Source organism: Lissotriton vulgaris, chromosome 7 (genome assembly GCF_964263255.1).
Source record: "Lissotriton vulgaris chromosome 7, aLisVul1.2, whole genome shotgun sequence".
Classification (NCBI taxonomy): Eukaryota; Metazoa; Chordata; class Amphibia; order Caudata; family Salamandridae; genus Lissotriton; species Lissotriton vulgaris.
Window position 1 is genome coordinate 1,707,595,333 of NC_141695.1, and position 21,997 is coordinate 1,707,617,329.

Consider the following 21,997-nt stretch of genomic DNA (forward strand, 5'->3'; position numbering starts at 1 on the left):
AGAAGAGGAAATAACACCCCGGGAGGTATTTCAAAGAAAAGTAAACAATATTTGTTTCGAAAAATCACTGCCTGCATTCGACTTTGTATAATGGACGCTGTGCCGAGTTCGACACCTTTGCATCCCCTGTGCTCTGTGTTCAGCCATCTCTGGAGACCCCTTTAAACTCGGCTGCACATGTGTGCTGACCGTCGGCGCCATCTTTGTGAGGGTGTCCGTGTTTTGGTGCCATTTAAACAGCATAAGCGCGCACAGCTGTGTGAGTAAAGACAAAGGCAGAGGTACACCTGCCTAGGACTCCTACAGGTGTGGCCCACAGGTCGCCCACCAGCCACCAGCCCCCTTTCCTGCAACCTCCCGCCACCACAGAGTTTGTCCTCAATAAGAACAGACACACAAGCTTGTTGTTCTTCCCTGGCCAGGCGTGATTTGCTGCTGCGGGAAGCTGCCTGTGTCTTGCTTGCGCCGCGCAGAGAGAGCTCTGCGTTGCTGCCCCCAGGGACCTGCAGTGTGTACAGCGCGTCGGCACCGCTGGCGGCACCGCGGGCCTGCGGATTCCGCCCTCCAAAGTGTCCATATCTGGTTAAATGGCTTAAAAGCTTATCCGGATTTCAAACAAGCCGGGATGCGGCTCGCTCTCGCTTGTCATGCTAACAAGCAGCGGCCAGGTACACGTCTGGGAGGCTGTTCCGTATTGATTCTGTTGGCAGGGCACAGGAGAGCGCGCGCGGGGGGCGCTGTTGATTTATGGCGCGCACATCCATCCCGGCGTTGCGCGGCTCTGCTGCGTACAGGGAGTTTATCTGCAGAGTTGTGCGGTCTGCAGACCCCTCCTGCTTATTTACACTTTTTGCATACACCCCCCACATGCCTAAACAGGTGCCTTAAAGAGGACTTGCGGTGAGTGATGTCACAAAAGGTCTCCATTCCAAGGAGACGTCACCAAACAGAGGTACACCCTGGAATGCCTATTGGTTCTGAAGGGTAGAGCTTCAGGGCAGGAGAAAGAAAGTTGCTCTTTTTCTTCTTACTCAGTGGCTTTTAAATTATATTTTGGGGATACTGTGCTTTCAGAAGCAAGAACCCTCTCCTGTTGTGCTATATTGCATTGCATTGCATTTATATAGCACCTACTACCCCTATGTGAAGCGCTGGAGCATTTGCCTACATGGGTAGTACGCTACCCCCTGTAGGGCAGTGGTCTTCAAACTTTCTAATGCCGTTCCCCCAGTGGGAAAAAAAATTCATCCCCCCGCCCTCTCATCAGAATTTTTAACAAGTACTTTATTAAATTGCCACTGTTTTAATATGTTTAGACGTATTTCAACATTGTAGTGAAGTTCTGTTACTGTTGTAAAAATGCAATAAAATACATGATTGCCAACTTTGCTATTTGGATCAGGCAGGCTTTACTGAGGTATAAAAGTATTCACAGTGTAGTTATGAGAAATGGGGGTGGGAGTTTTGATGAATATTTGGGGTCCCGTCCCTTTTGACACATACTCTCAGCTAGGATATAAATTATAAAATATGTCAGTGATGGCCATTCTGCTTAAAACAAAGCACTGTTATCAGCATAATGTTCATTTTAGCCAGAGCCTGATGCCCCCCCTCCGCCCCCCCCCCCCGCCCCCGGAACACTTAAGCCCCCCCCACCCAAGGGGAGCCGCTCCCAGTTCGAAGACCCCTGGTGTAGGGTGTGTGGCTCGAGGGATGTTGTCTTTGTTTTGATCCTATGTGGGAAGTGTAGTGGTGTGTTGGTTGATGAAGTGAGAGAGACAGACGCACAGTTTTGTGGTTCTCAGTAAGTTTGTCCCTTTGAATCACTCAATTCTAACATGTTCTCTGGCCTGGTAGCGCCGCAGAAACTTGCAACATACAATGGTAACTATTCTCGGGTCTATCCACAGATACTTCCAGAATTGAATTTCACTTCTTAGTTGGAAAACATGTTCCTAATGGATGCAATAATGTTAAACTTTGCCCTTTACCCATAGATGTAGGTGATCAAATGGCTTATGCTCTGTGTAGTGCCATTTTAGTTCTTACCCTGGGGCACTGTCTATCGGATACCTCATGTTACCAATCCAAGACAACACACATACAGACATGGGCTTTTGGTCAGCCTTCTTCAGCGGTTGTATGACATGGCTAAACTAAACAGGCCTCTACAACACAGCTCGAACAACAAATGCATCTGAACAACGCAAACCTTTACCACAAATGCCTTTACCACACAATTTACCACACAATTTTGTGGTAAAGGCATGATTGGTAAAGGGATGTGTGGTAAAGTTCACACCCCAGCCCCTCCACTGTGAGTCCTAAAACACTGGCCCCTACCGTATAAACAACCCGACCCCCTGAGCCTTAAAAACTACCCCCCCTTAAAATTAACAAACCCCCACCTGCCCTGAGCCCTAAAACCCTGGACCCTGCCCTATAAACAACCCGACACTGAGCCCTAAAAACAAACCCCATTCCAAATACCTAAAACTACCCCGACCCCCCTGCCTCGAGCCCTAAAACCCAGCACTCTGTCCTATAAACAACAGCAATCCCGTGAGCCCTAAAACGACCCTCCCAACCTCTCAAACCTGGCCCCTCTTACCCATCCACGTCAAGCTTTTTGTCCCAACGCTTCCTGTTCCTGTTCATCCAGACGTCTAGACCGTGCACTGCCTTGACCATGCGTATGTGTGTGGTTAAGGTAAGCGTGGTTGCACTTGCGGGGAAACGGTACACGTGGCTCTGCCCGTGTTGCGCTGCCCGCGTTGTAAAGGCAGTTTCCCTTCTACAGCCATTGCATGAAGGCATTTCTAATGAGTGGCCATTGGCTGGCGGGCCAGTCCTCAAAGCCATGGCATTCTGTGGAAGGTTATATGGGGTTTTAAATAGCCTGCTGTAGTAACCTCTACACTGTTCTGCCCACCTTCACTGTCTTACTCCCTCTACAGCCACCCCTTATCCCACAGTGCAGAATGTTCCTGCCCCCCCTACCCCAACACCTGATGCAACCCAGTATCTGGTATCAGCCTCGCTCGAGGGTTTGGCTTTACCAATGCTTCTTAAATTACATCAGAAGCGTTAAAGTCAAAGCATTCTCAGATTGCTGTCGTGCATGTATGGCAGACCTAATGTAATGCAGTTTCCTAATTTTATTGAAAAACCATTACAAGATGGGTACATGCACGCACATGGTTAGAGACCATATGGGTGAAACAAAAAATAAAACACAGCCAAGTCTAGCATTTCTGCAGTCTTGTAGTTAAGCCACTTAACCAATCATGCCACCTCTTGAATTCATGTTATCTCATTATTTTGTAGGCATGCCACTTCACTAGTCTAAAAGTCATGCCACTTCATTAGTGTTGCAAACATGCTATTTCACTACTCTTGCAGTCATGCTATTTCACTACTCTTGCAGTCATGACAGTTACACCAGTATTGCAGACATTTCATACGACTTGCTGTTATACCATTTAATTTGTCTCACAGTTACGTCACTTCCTCCGCTATGCAGCAGTTACCTGGTTTGGACCCCTCGTCCACAGATCCATTGAAGACCTGGCTGGTGAATTCGGGCCTGTTGTCGTTCATGTCGATGACGTAGATGTAGAGGTCTATGGGGTTCTCCACCTTGTTGCCGTTCATGTCCACGGCATGCGCCCTGAGCTGCAAAGATACACAAAAGAGCGTGCTGTCAGAATCCAGACTTCAACACAGCCCTGCCAAGTCAAGCGAAGGAGTCGACCAGAGCTGACACCAGCCCCGAAACCCCTTGAAAGGCAACAGCGCGGTGTCAGACCACAAGACAGGGATCCCGCCGGACGCCCTCCAGGAGACAAGATGCTTCAAACAGGCATTCAGACAGAATACATTGCTTCAGAAGTAGAAAAAGTATGTACTACTGCCTTGCTAACTGTGTTTTGGAAACATTTGATCAAGGGCTGAAAGAAGAGGTCGACTGGTCTTCGGAGACAACCTCGAGCATCTCAAAGGCCACTGGTGTACTGCATGGCCCGTCACAGCGATGGCCTTTCGAGAGAGATATCAAAATCCTCAGATTCTGTGCATCAACTGACTGAAACAGCACCTTAGCTGGTTCACATGGGGGGAACTTGTGCTAGAACTGGAGTAACAGCTGCATGCTGGCACTGGGAGTGCCACTGGCATGATGGCCCCTGGCAGCCAGGTATTCAAGCACATTGTAGGGTTGTATGTGAACTGACTGAACATACAAAATGCATAATCCAAATCTGGGAAATGTAGTCCAACACACTTATTTCCACAACTTTTTTGAAGTGCATGGCATGCCTCCCGTTGCAGAAACTAACTTAAGAAGTGCCTTTCAAGCTAAAAGGAATTTCCAAATGCTGTTTTAGGTCTTGACCTACAGAAGCTCTATTTTAACAATGCTCACACTATCCTAACTTAACTGAGCTCCACTATCCTAACTTACACCGAACCTATTGTTCTCGAAGACCTATTGCCCACAATACTGTTTACAGAGAGCGGGCTTTGGGTCAGCCACTTGCTCCAGGATGGATCTTTCTTCTCCATCTCAGTTACCAGCTGTTTATTAGATGGCTGTCTAACCAATTAGTGTTTTTCTGTGCAACCCCTTCACGATAACTTCTTTGTTGTCATTTTGATTGGGTAATTCGTATCCTTCCTGTGCTAATGTGAGTGGACTATTTTTCAATCCCTGTTACAAGACCACAGGAGCGGATGGCCTTCCGTTCTCTCTTCCCTGCAATTCACCACTTTGTTTTTTATTTATTCACTTTTTCTTTTTGTGAGGGCACTCCTATCGAACCATTTGCCTTTGGTTTTGCTTCAGTAGCTTGAAAGGTGACAAGAGTACACTTTTAAAGGAAGTGTAACTGGGATTCATTTCAAGCCAAATTTGTAACTCACGCAGAAATCAATCAACGTTTTTTTCTACATGTGTGTATCGGAATCTAAATACTACACCGTAGATTGTTCCTAAATAGTTGCTGATGTGTCCGATTTCTGATTTTGTGTAGATTCTATCTAAAGCTTCTGAAAAATGTGTTGTTGTGTTTTTCTTTTTGTGTTTTGTTTTTAACACCTTCCCTGCTTATGACAGAACCACGCCGTCATGAGCCACGGGCGGCGTGTGCTTATGACGGCGTGGTTCCGTCATGCTGCGGCCGCTCTGCCGACGCGGCACTGATTCCCCGCCTGTGTGGGCGAATTAGTGAGTGGGCGGAGTCGTGACGGAACCACGCCGTCATGAGCACAGCTCGCCCGTGACTCATGACGGCGTGGTTCCGTCACGAGCATGGCGGCGCCGCGCTCAGCCCCCCCCCCCTCAGCGCCGCGGCAGAATTAGCGCCGTGGCCAAGGGGTTAAACAGATGGTTCTGCACCCAATAAATATTCCCAAACATAGCCAAAGTTTGCCGATTTCAGTGAGAAGACAGAAGAGTGGTAAATTAAAGTAATGATAAAGGAAAATAAAGTTGCAACCTACCGTGAAATGTTGAAGGACAAGGGAAGGAAAGATGTAAGAGAGATCAAGGGGAAAGAGAGAAAGAGAGAGAGTACTGCTGACATACAGTTACCATTTTGCTTTAAAACACTTGCTAACATTTTGTTTCCATTGCTTGTAGGAAGCAGACATTGAACTATTCAGCCGCTGCTATTTGCAAACCTAGCCATATGGAAAGACATCTTACATCTGTAAGGAAAGAGTATTGTTGGGTTATCCCTAGTAATAAGTGAAGTTCCTGGAAATGGTGAAAGAGCATAAAAAACAGCAGGAAAAGGTGCCCTTAATAGATGCAAACAAAACCAAAGGTATGCATCTTCTTTACAGACACTTAGTCGTTTTTTTAATGTCTTTTCACTGGAATATCAGAGGCTAATAGAGCTCTAAACTTAAATGTCCTGTTAACTTTTCTTTTTAATTTTTATTACTAACAGCTGAAAAAGGAAAATCCTACTAAAATGAGCTTACAAAGCTGCCGAAGGAGCGATGCCTCTGTATAGGCGCATGATCACAGAGCCAAACAGCGCATATTAGAAATTTGGTGATTTCAATGCAGTCATTTGCTTTTTTTCTTGGGTTCTCTAGTCCTCACCTCTGCTCTTTTTAAATCAGAAAACCCATCTAATGTGGGCTGGACTTGCAATTTACAATCATTAGTTACCTTTGATTCAAATTTTCCCTTATTGTATTTGCTTCCTATGTTCAGTATAGATGTTGTATATCTGTTTAATGTTATAAACATGTTTCAGGATTTTTAGACGGAGAAACAAATGTCCTAGTCCATATTGACCCATTTTTGTTTTTTTCATGCTATGTCTTTTTAAGTGTAACTTTACGCATAAGTGCTATACGCGTATTGCTCATCGCCTGCAGGAAATACTCACAAGTCAATTTCCCCGATTTATTTCTCTTCCTTTCATAAAAAGGATCATGCATAAAATTCTAAAGGCCATACTCCCCAATCCTAGGGGATTTCGTCTTTTCCAGCTGCTTTCAATAATGACCACCCCTGCTGCCTACAAATGGATTCATTATAACCATTCTTGTTTAATACATATTAAGAAAGAAAACTATTAACCTATTAGACGAAGGTTGTTACGAATGGATAATGTTGTTAATTTATCATGTTAGTTACGGCAATTCTTCTTGCCGAGACTGTGGCGGGAGACGCTTATCCCACCATAATCTGTACCGTTCAATACCGGGTATAGGGCCTATATCCGCATGTTAAACAGGATCAGAAAATCCCAGGCCTGGAAAAGCAATAAGCAAAATTAACCACGCTTGGTATTTCTGTGTTGGGTTCTCATTCCAGGTGGTCTTATTCAAATGATACAGCGTAGATCACATCATTCTCCGCCTTTGTGATCATGGGAACAGATGGTGACATTTTCGCAGCTGCAGATGTTTGGCTTCGTGTCGTAAAGATGGAATTTCGAAGGAGTTCCTAGTTGCTAAGTTTTAGATTGGGGGGGGGGGGGGGGCTGGCAGTACACGTTACGTACAATGTTGATAGAGACAGTTGTGCACAAACGTAACCCAGGTGATATAGAGATGCGGTGGTACTTCCTCTGAACTGAGCAGCCATCTTGATATTGCTTTCTCAATCTGAGCTGAATACAGCTTTGCTTCTCAGAAAGAGGGACAGCAGAGAATATGGACTTAGAGTAAAATGTTGAGTGTGTTGTGCATAAGAGAGCAACAAGGAGTAAAGATGTTGGATTATTACTTTAGATATTTAAAGATGGTGGTCCTTTGCTGGTAATAAATCACCATGCCATCCTTATTTTAATACACTCATCTTATAAGTGGTACTATTCTGCACAGGGCTGACTTAGAAAGGAGATGTGATGTATGGAAAAGGGCAACTGTTTAGAAGAAGATTTATTGGAAGAGCTCAAGATATTTAGATCACTTTAATGGTGTGTTTGAAAACAAGAAGAGGCTCCCATTTCTCACTTCAGGTCTTATAAGGGCTAAGCTTGGGACCGGCGAGGACATTCTCTTTTACTCAATAGTCTCAGAAGAGCTGTTTGTAAGATAAAAGGACAGCGGGAAACCGCGGAACCACTATGTTGCATTACCTTGATGGCAATACCCGGCTCTTACACCATTCTGTGAGTCTGTTGGCAGTGCATATACACAAGCATCAAAAACAACATTATGAAAGTTCGGAAACACATCAGCCACGCTAGTGAGAGGTCTTGTCAATGGATTTGGCCAATGTATGGACAAGAGTGGTACTGAAGCATTTTGGTTCACTTTACTTGCTCAGATTTTCAGACCTAAGAAACAGAGAATTGGACCATGTGGGTCACTGCATAGGAATTGTACGTTTGCAAGTATAGGAGAATCCCCACCTACTGCTACTTCCTTTAGCCTGGCAAATACAACTGGGTAGGAGACAAGCTATGGAATCAGCACCGTGCGCCGATCCAATTGAAATTTCCAGAGCCAAAATGGAAGTGACTGTGCTATCTGAGAGCACGCAGAATCGAGCACGAACATAATGAAAGACGCGCCGACCTTCTGATTAGTGAAGTTGTCTGAGCGCGAGTCACATCTTTTTCCCATTTCACAGTTCTTGGATCTGCGTCTCGCGGCGGGAAGAGCGAGCGCTCCGCCTGTCAGTCGCGGAGCAGTCGCTCTCCATCTTTAATAGAGAGGACTATTATGAGGTGTCGTGGTGTGACGGGTACGCTGCTCGACACGCTATCGGTGGACGTCCAGGAGATACACTGTGTCTTACTAAACACCTAACCATAGATACTTCAGTAATTAGCAAACGCCCTGTGTATTCGCTGTAGGAAGTTGTAAGATGTTGTATGATGTTAGAGTAATAATTACTGAGTAGCTGAAACAATGGCTGGGATATAAAGGGGTCAGGGGTTAGGGATCAGGGGTTAGAGGCGGCAGACCCGGAAGCTGAGATCGGCCCTGGACCAGGGTTCAATTCCCTGCCTCGGCGGGTCTTGGGCTCAATAACTCCACGGACTCGATAATTCTCACTCCGGTGCCTACTCGACTCACGGGTTCACACTCTGCGACTCTGGGCAATAGCTTCCTTAATCTCCACAACGGCCCCTCGCGGCGGGATGCCTGGCTTTCACCTTGTGGATACCCTGCCGGGGTATCTCACAGGGGAATACCAGGACGGGTTCCCTAAGCGAGCGCATAGATGCCTGCGATGTGGGTGATTTGCGCTATATAAATACATGTGCATTTACACTTACATTTACATTTTTGTGGACCTGAAGGGCACAGAACAGAAAATGGTCCCTGTCTCTACCCTCTCATTTATCTTCAAGATTCCCAGGGAGGGGCAGACTTTGGATTAATTCCCTTACCACGCCACCCCCCTCTGGACCCTCTTCAATACCTGCTTAAATTCCTGATAATGTACTTATTGATTTTGTACTTATTGATTTTGTTTGGAAGCTAAAATGATGGATGACAGTGATCAACTCATGTTTGTTACTAATTTGACCCATATCTCACCAATGGGGCTACTTCCATTTTGCGTGCAATGTCCTGTCTGATCCTAGAATGGGAATCACACGTCGAGCAGTGTTTCCCCGCACGCTAACTGCACATTTTTTATTTATTTAGTTTTTATTTTACGGAGTTTTATATAGCGCGAACTTGACCCGAATCGGGTATCAGAGCGCTTTACATAGCACCAGTTGCGTTACATGAGGACACATTCATTTTTGTTAGGCACGGGGAGATTAAGTCATTTGCCCAGAATCACAGGACATGCAGCGTCATTGCTGAGACTCGAGCCCAGTTCCCCAGATTCGAGGTCGACCGCCCCAGCCGTTAGGCCAACTCCTCTCCCCCACATGTGCTATTTGCTCACACACAAACAGCATATCATGCACTATTCATCCACATGTTTTCTGAATGTTACACTTGCCCAGGATCTTGCTGGCAACTAGAGTGAAATTCCAATTTAAACACCCTGGAACATGCTCTGGTGCACAACATTCTGCAGATTCTGCACACCTGAAACGTAAAACTGAATGAGTCGCACAGCTGTAATCAGGACCTATGGATGGGACTTTTGCAAATCCGATTAATCATAGGAGACAGAACTCCGTATTTTACATTTCCGGAGAATCATCAGTGACAAATGTGACCTTTATAAATCCAATATTTTTAGGCGACAAGCGTGCAGTCTCCAAAGTTGCTTAATCTGGGTATATTCGATACAGTAGTGTGCTTTTGGTAAATCTTTAAGCTTTCTTAACTGTTAAATATATTTTAACACCCAACACGTCGCCCCGCTCCCACACCGACAAACTCACCTACCAATTGCCCACCAGATTAGGATTTTTCTCCTGGTCTGGTAATTTGACGGTACCAGGCGTGAGCCTTAGAAAGGCACTGCAATGGGAATGCCAAAGCAAGTTCCTGCATGGACTGTTAAGTCCATGCCGTGCAGTAACTAGGAGTGTATTCATCTAGAGGGGCCCGCCATGTGCCCCTCTGCACGCATTCCCATGGCCTGGAGGCAACAGGCAGCTCTGTAGGGCTTCCTTGGTTTCCTCACCATCACACTTTTCATGGCAAGCTTACTGCCATGAAAAGTTTGGAGGTCTGGAACTTCGAAATATGCTTGGCAGTGCCGTAGCGGCATCGCCAGCATATTGTGGCCTCAGACTGCAGTGCCACCGCCGAGGGAAGATTGATCCCAGGCGGTTGCAGCGGTCTGACTGCCAAAGTTGTAATATGGCAGTTCGCCCACTGGTGATGTGGTTGCCACATCGCCACTGTGAGTTTGGCTCATAATCAAACCATAAGTGTTTCCTTTGCTGCCAGATTGATAATCAGTGGGGCCCATAAAAAGTTGCTATGCTTAGGATTATGATCCAGGTCACCCCTTTAAGACTGAATGTATTTAATTTTTTATTTGCAGGACAGCATGTAGCCTAGCAGCCAGGTGAAGTCACCTGCATCTCGTAGGAGACTACTGCCTTTACTCCTGCAATCTGCTCTGAAGGTGAAAAGTAGCAAATGTTTATTTACACAGCCCAGGTCAGATACCTTGATGGTGTGATGGGGCGAATGATGCTTTCCTACAAGGTTCCATGGTTTAAAGGCACTTTATAGCCTGGTCCCTAACATCACTGAGCATTGGTCTTGTCCCAAAGAACAAGCAGTAGGTCCACCCTCCATGTTTGGTCCACAGCGCTCATCATCGGTAGTCCACGCACCTTGATGGATTTAAATCCTCAGCTCTTCCATCTAATTCTGGCTTCAGTACAGTTGGATCGGAAGACAGTAGGGGCCCTTAGAGATGTTTTAAAGCATGGACAAAGTGGGCAATCGCCCGGGTCCTCCACCTTCTGAGGGCCCTCCTGGGAAAGTAAACATTCTCTCTATCTCCCATCCCTCTATTTCTCCATCTCAACTTTTAACCCCTCCCATGCTCATGACAAGCTGCGCTCGTCATGAGCCACGGTGGCCGTGTGCTCATGACGAGCTGAGCTCGTCATAACGGCTGCAATGCTCGCACGCGGGGCTAATTCCCCTGCTGTGCTAGCGTTCTAAAGAAACGGGTGTGGCCGTGACGAGCTGAGCTCGTCATGAGCACATGGCCTCCGTGGCTCATGACGAGCGGAGCTTGTCACGAGCACCGGGGCGCTGTGCGCGCCCCCCGCCCCCAGCACAGCGGGGGAATTACCCCTGTGGCCAAGGGGTTAAGGTATTATTCAATATTGTTTGACATCATGGGGCTTGAATTAGCAGAAAATGGACTATAACATAAAAAGCTGTCCTAGACAGGGGCCCCTAAAGTATGTTAGGCCCATAAAAACCCTTAAGAAAGACAATAGGGGGCACCAATCATCTTTGCAGACACCTGGGGCCTCTGTCCCAGTAGAAATTGTATGGGGAGACTTGGTTTTACTTTGCATCCTACCTTCTGCTGGGAGTAAATTGAGGTCTGTGTGGGCTTCTGATGGTCTCGCTGTCTGGCTCAGAATCCTTTGCAGTATTGGAATATTTTACTGTCAATAATTGTTTAGATATAGTAACAATAGCCCAGCCATGTCAAGATCAATGCTTTGGTGTGGTCCACTCACAGGTGTCTGAGAACCTTTACAGACATGTGACACTGAACGTTTATTTCTGTAATTTGTAGGGTTAATTAGAGTGTATCCCTGAATAGGATACCCGTTTCTTCACTTTTAGCTCCCAACTTGGTCGGCTCACAGTAATCAAAGCAAGTGTAGACGAAGGCGTTCCTGTTGGCATAGTTTAATAACATTTGATCAGTGCTTAATTTCTAAAATAATAAGTGAACAGTTGAAGACTTTTCTCTTTGCTTGATTATTGATGAATGATTGGTGATGCCCCTGGGTAGCCATGCGCTATATAAGTGTGTATTCATTCATACAGGGCCCTGACCAGGAGGCCACTGCAGCCTACACCACCCATTGCCCCCGACATCGCTGCCAACGGCGGTAAAAAACAGCTGCTACCCATCTCTCTTGCCAGCAAAAGTGCGACATCTTATATTATTCCAGGTCCCCAAAGCTGAAGGAATGGCTGGGGGGGGGAGGCAGGAATTTGAAATTCATTATGTATATTGTACTTATAAACAACCAATGTTTTGGTCCTCTCTAAATTAAATTTGCAGCGCCACCATGTGGAAGACTGTCATAAGTGGGGTGTTGACAATTAAGTGCTGGTGCTGAGCACCGGGAAACCAGCTAAGTGCCGGTGCTGAGCACCAGAAAGCACGGGCTCAAATTCAGCACTGAATTTGATTGTTCAAGCAATTTCATTCAACAAGAGATTTTCCTTCTCAGAAGGATATTTGAAAGAAGCAATCCTTCCCAATAAAACAAACTGTTATACACTAAGTTTACTATGGTCAAGAATGGTTGGCCATATCCAGGTCGTACAAAACCATGGGTTATCATCAGGGAATCCTCAGCCCGCTCCTGGAGAAGAGGGGGATTTGCATATAGTTTGAAAATCTGAAAGCAAACATATTTTCTACGATTAATGGATCAAAGGGACATATGAATGTATTCAATAGATGTGATGAGAATGCGGAGATCCTATGAGCCCCCTGCATAGGCTATTTTGTGTAATTAAAGGCTGCCAGGTCTTCCAGCTAATGAGGTACGACTGCACCCAATTCATGTTATATTATGTTATTATGACTTATATAGCACATGAATCACCCCCTCAAGGGGTAACTCGGTGCAAATCATGGTCTTGCCGGACAGGCTCTTTCAGTCTTGCAGGGGCTCAAGGAGGATCTTGGGGTCGCCAGTGATATATCTTGCGGAAATCAGTGCCATTGATAGACCCTCATGACGGGTGGAGAAGAGGTGCTCTCTTATCGCCACATTACAAACTGAAGATATGATGCAGGTCTGAGATGATACAAGATCCTCCCCTGCCAAGATGTTGCGGACATGAAAGGTTGGAGATCAGGCAATAGTTGCTAGGGTTTTTGGGGTGCTTTATAGGTTTTTTCAGTTGCTCGGTGTATTGCAGGGTTTAACTGGTGGGCGACGGTGCTCCGTTAGAGGGCTACCCTTGAGAATTCAAGGCCGGCATTGGATTCCTAAAAAACATGGTGAGTTGGTAGTACAGCCGACGTACGCAGTGGTAATCCCTCTTCCGGAAGCTCATATCTGTGGTATTTTTAAGCTCCATACATACTGATGGGGAATCGCTGACAGTAAATGGGCTATAACACCGCCTGTTTGCTGCACAACATTGGCTCCTGGTAACCATGGCAACAACACAGTAGCAGAAACATTTATCATAAGATACTTGTTATTTACATGTTCTTTGTACATAACACCATTGTAGGTGCGAGCATGGATTAACCCTATGTTTGCCACTTAAACCTGAATCTTCACCATTCCTTGGTAGATGTCTGACTTGTCATGTATGACTAATTGCTTCTTCCATGCCTTCTGTGAATATGTGCGCAGTGGTGCGCAACACTTTGCAATCCGAAAAATGTGTACACAGCAGGTAATATTCACAGGCATCCTTTGCTAAATTACCTCCCTTGTACTAAATGTTTAATGTTGCTCAGTGCTTAAGTTGTGCCGGTGTGTGTAGTTGATAGGCACTGGCACTCTTTTGTTTGGACCATGACATATTTTCATCATCAGACTTTGACCCAAAGAAAGGCAGAAAAGAGAGCAGGAAGGAAGAAGAGATACATAGCAAATCATTGACTGAGGGAGTAAAGCAGCTACAACAAATTTGCTGGGGTCTGATAAAGAGACAGGATATGTTGGGTTGTGGAAGAAAGAGACCTAAGGTGGAATCAAGACTAGGCCGCCATGGTATTCATTAGGTAAAGAGACGGAAAGTGTTGGGTGGTGGAAGAAAGAGGCATGAGGTGGAATCAAGACTAGGGTACTGTGGTATTCATTAGGTAAAGAGACGGAGAGTGTTGGGTGGTGGAAGAAAGAGGCATGAGGTGGAATCAAGACTAGGGTGCTGTGTATTCATTAGATAAAGAGACAGGAAGTGTAGGGTGGTGGAAGAAAGAGGCATGAGGTGGAATCAAGACTAGGGTGCTGTGGTATTCATTAGGTAAAGAGACAGGAAGTGTAGGGTGGTGGAAGAAAGAGGCATGAGGTGGAATCAAGACTAGGCAGCCTTGGTATTTGCTAACCCCAGCATTGGGCAGTGCCATTGGTTGGCTCCACAGAAAAGCTTTGGGCGCTGCACCTTTTTCCTTCAAAAAGTTAAATACCAGTATTACTGTGTCTCTATGGTGCCAGGAGAGAGCATATTTGGAGGTGACCTTATGGTAGTACAGTCCAATCCCGGTCCTCATATTCCCTCAACCCCTTCCAGTGGCTTGAGCTGGAGGTGACTGCCCAACATGAAAGAGAAGGTATTTGACGAAGGGTGTAATCCTCAGCAGAAGCAACTGCAATGCCATCAGATTGTTCCATCCATCGAGGTCAGAATTTTCTAAATGGAACATTGAGAAACAGAAAGAGAAACCTTTAAACATTGACCCAGGCGGTGAATGCTGGCCATGATCAGTCTTTGATGCTCTCACATCTTTGGTGTCCATTCAGTGTTCAAGATGAGATGTTGGGAGACCTCTCATGTGAAGCTCTCTTGGGATCTAACCCTGCAGATGGGAGTCATGCTCTTAGATGGAGAGATGTTTCTCCATCCGAGAGGCGACCGCTTGTGGGGCGTTAGTGCTGATGGTGAGGGCTACGCTGCTATTGATCTCATGCCATATTAGCATGGCCATCTTAACGCATGGGCACACTGGGCAGTTGCCAGGGGCCCCCATGAGCACTGGGGCCCAATGCAGACCAGAATTTAACAGTCATTTTCAGTTAAACATTTTTATTCCTGTGTGTGGTTGTGCAGTCAGGGCCCAGTGCACTGCTTTGCCCGGGGGCCTATAATGCTATTACGGCACCCCTGGTTATACTGTTAGGAGATTTTCATTCTGCTGCATGACAGAATCACAGACAGACGGTATTAATGTGCATTAGAAACAAGGGGCATTGGTGGACTTTTATACGAATCAATGGTGTTTTTACACTTCTTTGTGGATCCAGAGAACCACTGTGATAGGCTCTTTGCTTATATTCCAGCGTAAAGCCTGTATCTCAGGTCTTATTGTAGAAGCATTGAATATTGCCAGCAGGAAAGAGGCTTAAAACAGCATTAGGCAGCTGCATGGAGCGATGGTCGTAGCGTGGAAAGATGACCACAACATGCTGTGATGGTAGCATCATGACCTGATGGTATTAGCATAGCATGATGTGGTAGCATGACATGATCTCAGTGACAGGGTATGATGGTGACAACATGGCTTTATAGTACTATCATGACATAGATCAGAGGCACAGTGTTAAGACAGCAGTCTCACATTACAGTAGAACATGACAGTGGTGTGGCTTGATGGTATTAAGGCAGTGTTATGACATGATAGGAGAATGATAACATGATGGCAGTATCATAGCATGATCAAAGTAGCACAACATGGTAACATATTATTGACAATGGTATTAAAATAGCATGATTCCAGTACTGTAGCATGATAGTGGAAGACTGACAGGAGACCACTAACATGATCCCGCAAACTGACAGCAGTTGTGTAGCATGATGTGGTGGCGGTCTGACCACCGCCACACTGCAGGCCTGCCCGCAGTATTACAACTGGGGCTGGTCGGACTGCCACAGGACAGCTGGGGATCCAGGATCCAGCGGCGTTCGCCCCCAGCGGTTAGACTGAAATATGCTGGTGGTGCCCCAGTGGCATAGTTGAGCATATTTTGAGTTGCCTCTGCACCGTCCTTTTCATGGCAAGTGAGCCCACCATGAAAAGGGTGATGGAGAGGTAACAAAGGGGGCCCTTACAGGGCCCCCTGCCATCTCTGGGCTTGGGGATGCATGGGGGGGGCATATGCATGGCTGTGTGGCATGTATGCCACACCGTGCAAGAAGGTGACGTGAGCGCTCTGCATGTTAGGCTCCTCTATTAACCTAACAGACCTCCGCTGTCAGAACGCTGCACAACCGCCTACCAGACCATGTTTAAAGTCCTAATCTGGTGGGCGGCATCACCACAGCTTTGGTGGTCCTATAGCGGTCCGCGTGTTGCACTGTGGTCTGTAGAACCGCCAAAGTCATAAAAAGGTCCACAGTGTCCATCAGCTGTAATTTCCTGTTTCTCAAGAAGTCTGGGAAGGTACATTATCTTTGGGTTAGATTTACTTGTCTTCTTCCTGCACCACGTGGGACTGCTGGTCACCAAGTGTGGAGATAAGGGTGGGAAAGACTTTGCCTGGCAACGGTAGACCAACCACCAAGCAAAATTCTCATCTGCTCTTGATAACGCTGCACGAGTAGTGGTACGGTGGGGTTAAAGACTTATAAATATCAGGGTTGCCCAACTCCTGCTTCTGGAACAACCAGGGCATCTATCACCAGACTTCTCTCGGTGGACAAAATCTTGAGATGGTTGGTAGCTGAATGTAGTGTAATAACAAAGGATGTACAACATGTGCTGAACACCTGGGCCAGAAAGTTTGGGAGAAGAGGAACAATTCACAGCGAGTGAGACAATGTGAGTAGGAGAAAAATAAATGTATGGTAAACTTATAAATTTGTTCCACATCCCAACTTGGCATAAACCACAATCAAACTTCTCTAAATCCCGCGCATACACATTACATTCCTTTTCCATCACGCAATTTATAATTTCGCTTCTCGGTATAGCAAATGAATCTATTAAAAGTAACTATTTTGTTGTATGTTATTTTGAGTAAAGTTTTTTCTACCTCTTCATAGGCTGAGCAGGTCTCCTATACTTATGAAATGTGGGTAATCACTCAGTTTTCCCACATATGTTAGTGAAAACTCACAGATTACATTTCTCAATAATCTTTAGCCTGTGCCAGAAACCTACATCAAGACAGAATTTAACCCCTTAAGTGCTTCGAATGTTCGGCGGCCGACAGCACCACTACCTCGGGAGTGCTGCCGTCGGCCGTTGAATGTTCCAACTGCACCTGCGCAATGGAACGTCCAGCACTGGAGCTGGACGTTCCATAGCTGCTAAAGTGTTAAAGAAGTAAGTGGCTGTGTAGCATTAGAAGCATACTCTCAGACCCAACATAAACATCATGCAGTAAACATGCTTCCACCAGCTCTTACATGGTACGAAGACCTCTCTTCCCGGTCCAGGGGCCTCGTCACATACATCTTGCCATAGACCGGATCAATGTTGAAGACCTCCATTGGAGGCTGGTCTGCTCCCACGCCCGTGATGCTATATCTGATCTGCTTTTCCTTGTCCTTATCCGAGCGGATCTAGAGAAAAGACACAAAAGAAAGACTAAGCAGTTTAGCAGGGTGGAGTACCTTTTGTGTACGCGCAGCTCCTATGCAACAAGAGCCAATGAGCAAGCAGGACTGAACAATATAAGATGGAAGACAGGAGTAGTCAGAACTTTTAAGATTTTGTTTTGTACTGTCTCACTCTTCACCCTCCTTCACATAGTTTTTTGACCATATACTGAAAAAACGCTTACGTACCATTGGATCTAGCTTCTGAGTAGAATGTTTTGTTTAATTTAGAGCTGCCCTCCTCCTTTATAAGAAACTACAATAGCCTTACACACAGAGGCATCCCCACACAAACTGCAGTTTTCTGCGCTTGCCTTAAAGAGGCCACAGTTTGATATTAATGAAGGGGTGGGGAACCGCCTTCTGTTTTAGTGAGTACGTAGCAATGATCCAATCCAACACACTGAAAAGGGCAAATAGGTTGATGTGGTCAGCGGTGCAGCTCATGCGAAGCAAGCATTCCAGCTGAATCCATTACAGAACATATGCCCAGCTCCTTGAGGGATCAATTAATTCATTGACTCAGGGACCAGGAATATCAACTTTTGTCTTTGGCAAGTCATGAAACTTTGACCGGCTTTGCCTAGGGCTTAGTCCCAACTCTGTCTGATTTAGAGTCCAAAGTTAACATTTCAGTGTTTTACAGCAGTGGTTCTTATCCTGTGGTTCGCAAAGCCTACTCAGTGGGTCTGTGACTCCTTAGAAAATGAAATACTATTAACAGATTAATAAAAGGTATATAATTAAAGAAGCAGATTGATTTGTGGAGCAGTGCAAGTGCATCATAGTATGGCCTCAATTGAATTTAGAAAAGTCCAACCTTCCCATTAAAAATAAAATGTTGATTTATTTTATATTGGCCTTTGAGTCATGCAACATGCTTAATCATTTCTCGATTTGTTTGAAGAATGCTTGTTTCTGTATTTTTGTGTATTGTTTTGTGGTTCAAATCACAAACACCCCTGCCAGAACCTCCGCCAAACCTGCTCTCAAACTCCTCCATTGGCTCCCCATAAGGGAGCGAGTCAAATTCAAGGCCTTATGCCTAGTCCACAAAACACTGCAAAATCAAGGCCCCCCAGTTCTCAGTAAACTCATCACTCCCTATAAAGCTACAAGATCCCTCCGTTCAGACTCAGAAAACTTCGTTACAACCCCTAGATTTAGGAAAGCCCGATCAGGAGGAAGACGTTTCTCGGTCCAAGCTGCTCGCCTCTGGAACTCGCTCCCCCGCGACTTGCGACTCGAATCACAATACCTGCGCTTCAGGAAGCAGCTAAAGACTCATCTTTTTCCCTAATGTTTATGCCTTCCCCTTATTCTAAGCTTCTGTCCCCGCCCCCACCCCCCACCCCCCTTTTTTTGCCCCTGGCCCGCTGTACTGTAGAGTTAGGGTCCCTAGCGCTGGGATACCTCAGGGTGACTATGCGCTCTACAAAAATAAATAATAATAATAATAATAAATCTTCAAAAATTCCCAGATTCACATAATTATTTATTGGTGGTCCATGGGTTCCAGCATTAATCTGTGTACATAGAAGTAAAGAGGTTAAGAACTACTGTTTTACAGATTAAGAGCACTTTACCATCGACAAGTGAGCCTGGATTTTAACCCCTTCCATGCTCGTGTTGGCCAATGGCCGATGCGAGCACTCCCTCCCTGGTGCTACGCACGACCGTTGGCCGACGCAGCCCCACCCACCCTTTAGAACACTCGCAACGCGGCGGAATGTTCGTTGCGGTAATCGGGTTAGGAAGTATGTGCTCACAGAGGGCAAACTATATCAGTTTCCCAGGACTTGGAATGAGACCTCTGTATCCATCAAGATCAACTCAACTGTTCTTCAATTTAGGAAAGAGCTGAAGACACATCTCTTTAAAGAACACTGCGTTGTGATACAGTAAATAGTTCACCCCTTTCCAGATCCCATCTACCCGCCTGGAATCACTCTCCAACTCTGTCCCAGACCTCAGTGCTCTGCAGTACCCTACTGAAGTGTATCGGAGGATCGAGAGTGTAAGTTACTACCCTTTTTATCTCATAGTGAAATGCCACATTCCTCTGGGCCTGCAAATTTACCAGGATCTGAAGGTCACCATTGAGTGCACATATCAGGCCCTTCATCTGTCTACCAGTGCCAGGCATTAATGCCAAGATAATAACTGGACTTGGGGCGTGAAGAACTCATGTTTTTGTAGAAAATGGAGACAAATGACTTCTACACGCCTACGCAATATATATATAGTGATGTAAGGAGAAAACTCAAACACGACTTCCTTCCTAGTGAAGCTCAGTTAGCACCCGGTTGAAATGACAGTATAAATATCATTGTGGATAAATAAAAATATTTTTAGGGGGAGTTTTGTATAGCGCAAACTCGACCCAAAGGTATCAGAGCGCTTTACATGAGCACCAGTTGCATTACAGGTGGACACATTCATTTTGTAAGGCACTGGGAGATTACGTGATTTGCCCAGAATCACAGGATGTTGAGCATCCCTGCCGAGACTCGAACCTGGTTCCCCAGCTTTGAGGTCGACCGCTCTAGCCATTACACCACATCCTCTAATAAGGACAAAGAGCTCATCCCCCTACCGAAAAGACAGGGGCAGGCGGTACTGCCAAGCCATTCCACAGACCATTTTTTCCACATTAAATGGCTTTCCTGGAATGACTACTAAAAACTTTCCAGAATTCACTGCTAGTATTTTCTGGTAGGAGTGATGCTGCTACCTATGAAACCTGGCCAGAAGAGGACTTTTGCTATGGCCAGAGTGCCATATCTGTCCACATGCAAAGAAAAAGGATTTGTATATTTTCATCAAAAACATACATATTGTGAAGAAGGGGGGGGGGGGCAGGGGCTCATCAGACTTTGACCCAGTACAAGAGAGAGAAAAATCACACAAGAGGGAAAGAAAAAGGAAGAGGAAATAATAACAAAGGGAGAATGCGGGGATTAAAAAGAACCCGGAAAAGGGAACTAAAGCGGCAGGGAGTATCTGGTGGTGGATTAACCCCAGGCTGCGGCCGGAATTCCGCGCCTGTGCTGGACATTCCGATCGCGGGCGTGGTCATGACGGCTCCCAGCTGCCATCAGCACACGAGCGACGTGACTCATTACAGCTGGGGGCCGTCATCAGCACTGAAGGGGTTAAAGAGGCCTGATGTGGAATCTAGACTGTGCAGAGGTATTCAGCACACCAACAAATGACCTTCGGCCCACCACTCCTTCTTTCACAAATTAAGCACCTGAACAGGCTTGTTACACATTTCCATGGGTGCGGAAGACACATTTGACAGCTTTGATTAGCTGTGACCCCACCAGATCTTAAACAGGGTTCGTGCTGTGCATCATCTTTTGCCCTTATATTGTTTACAGTTCTGTGTCCCTTCACCATAGACCAATAAGATTCCCTCTGATGCAATAGAAACAAATCTCCCTCATGCACAGCCCTCATTGCGCCCCGGTGGGCAGTGTTCAGTGGTCCTTTGTCACACATCACTGTGTGCTCCAGAGAGGCGGATCCTCGTGTGCTCACCTGTGCGGCATCAACAAATGTGTTCCAGTGCTCTCCTGCCGTGCAGTATTATTTTCCTTACGGTGAACATCATCCGGTGCTCCCTTGAGGTGCATCACCCGAGTCAGACTGGCACCAAAAATAGGCCCAGGCATCAAACTCAAAGTGGCCCCCATTAGTGAACCAACAGCTAAAAGAGTGGCCCACATTTGCAGACGAGGCCTGGTTTACTTGTAAAGACACCCTGTGTGGGTAGTTTGCAAGGTATGGAAGACTGCATGCATTTGTGTTTTCTGCAGGCAATGCTTGTGGTACTACCAGGGAAATCAACACTAAAAACCAGTCCATGTGGCCATAAAATAGCCCCACAAACTGCAAAAAAACAGCTGCGCACTGACCTGTCAGATCAGCCCATTGTCACTGAGTGATTGACCCTATAGGGCAGTCCGACCCTGTGCATCACTAGGGTTCTCCTACTGTACTTATCCAGTGCTCACCTCATGCACATCACCCAGCGTTTCCTGCTGCACATCACCCTGCGCTTCCTACTGTCCGAAGTTATGTGTGTCTGTCAGTCTTTGTGGCTTTAGGTCTCCATGACTTTGTAAAACAAGCATTTTCAATGCAATAGGTCTTGCATTTGTTAAAGTTAGAGCTGTTGGCGTTGAAAATAACAATGCTTTTTACTTTTGTTTTTTAATTTGCAGTGGAGTTATAATATTTGCATAACACTACTGCCAATGGTATAAAAAAGCAAAAGTAAAAAACATTGTAATTTTCAAAGCCAACAGCTCTAACTTTAACAAAGACAAGACCTATCACATTGGAAATGCAATCGGTCTTGCACTTCTTGGAGTTGGAGTTATTGGCATTATAAATGCCAACGTTTTTTACCTAACCATGTTGCAGGGTGCAGTACTATATGTGACCCAAAGAGGTCCCATGGGACCTCTTTGGGTCACATATGGTACTGCATCCTGCAGAAGATATGGTAAATCCACCCTACCCATAATGCATTGCATGCAAAACAGTACCACAAGTACATTCAAATAGCTATGTCCATATATACAATTAATAGCTTTAAAAT

General features: G+C 45.8%; 1 protein-coding gene across 1 annotated transcript in view; it reads right to left on the reverse strand.

Moving 5' to 3' along the window:
* CDH4 (cadherin 4) overlaps positions 1–21,997 on the reverse strand; it is a 676,299-nt gene that overhangs the window by 356,651 nt on the left and 297,651 nt on the right. The window contains exons 3-4 of the mRNA XM_086932873.1: positions 17,197–17,352; positions 3,531–3,675 (exon numbers count right to left, since the gene is read on the reverse strand). Of these exons, the coding sequence (XP_086788999.1) occupies positions 3,531–3,675; positions 17,197–17,352 (301 nt within the window). The remainder of the gene's footprint in view (positions 1–3,530; positions 3,676–17,196; positions 17,353–21,997) is intronic.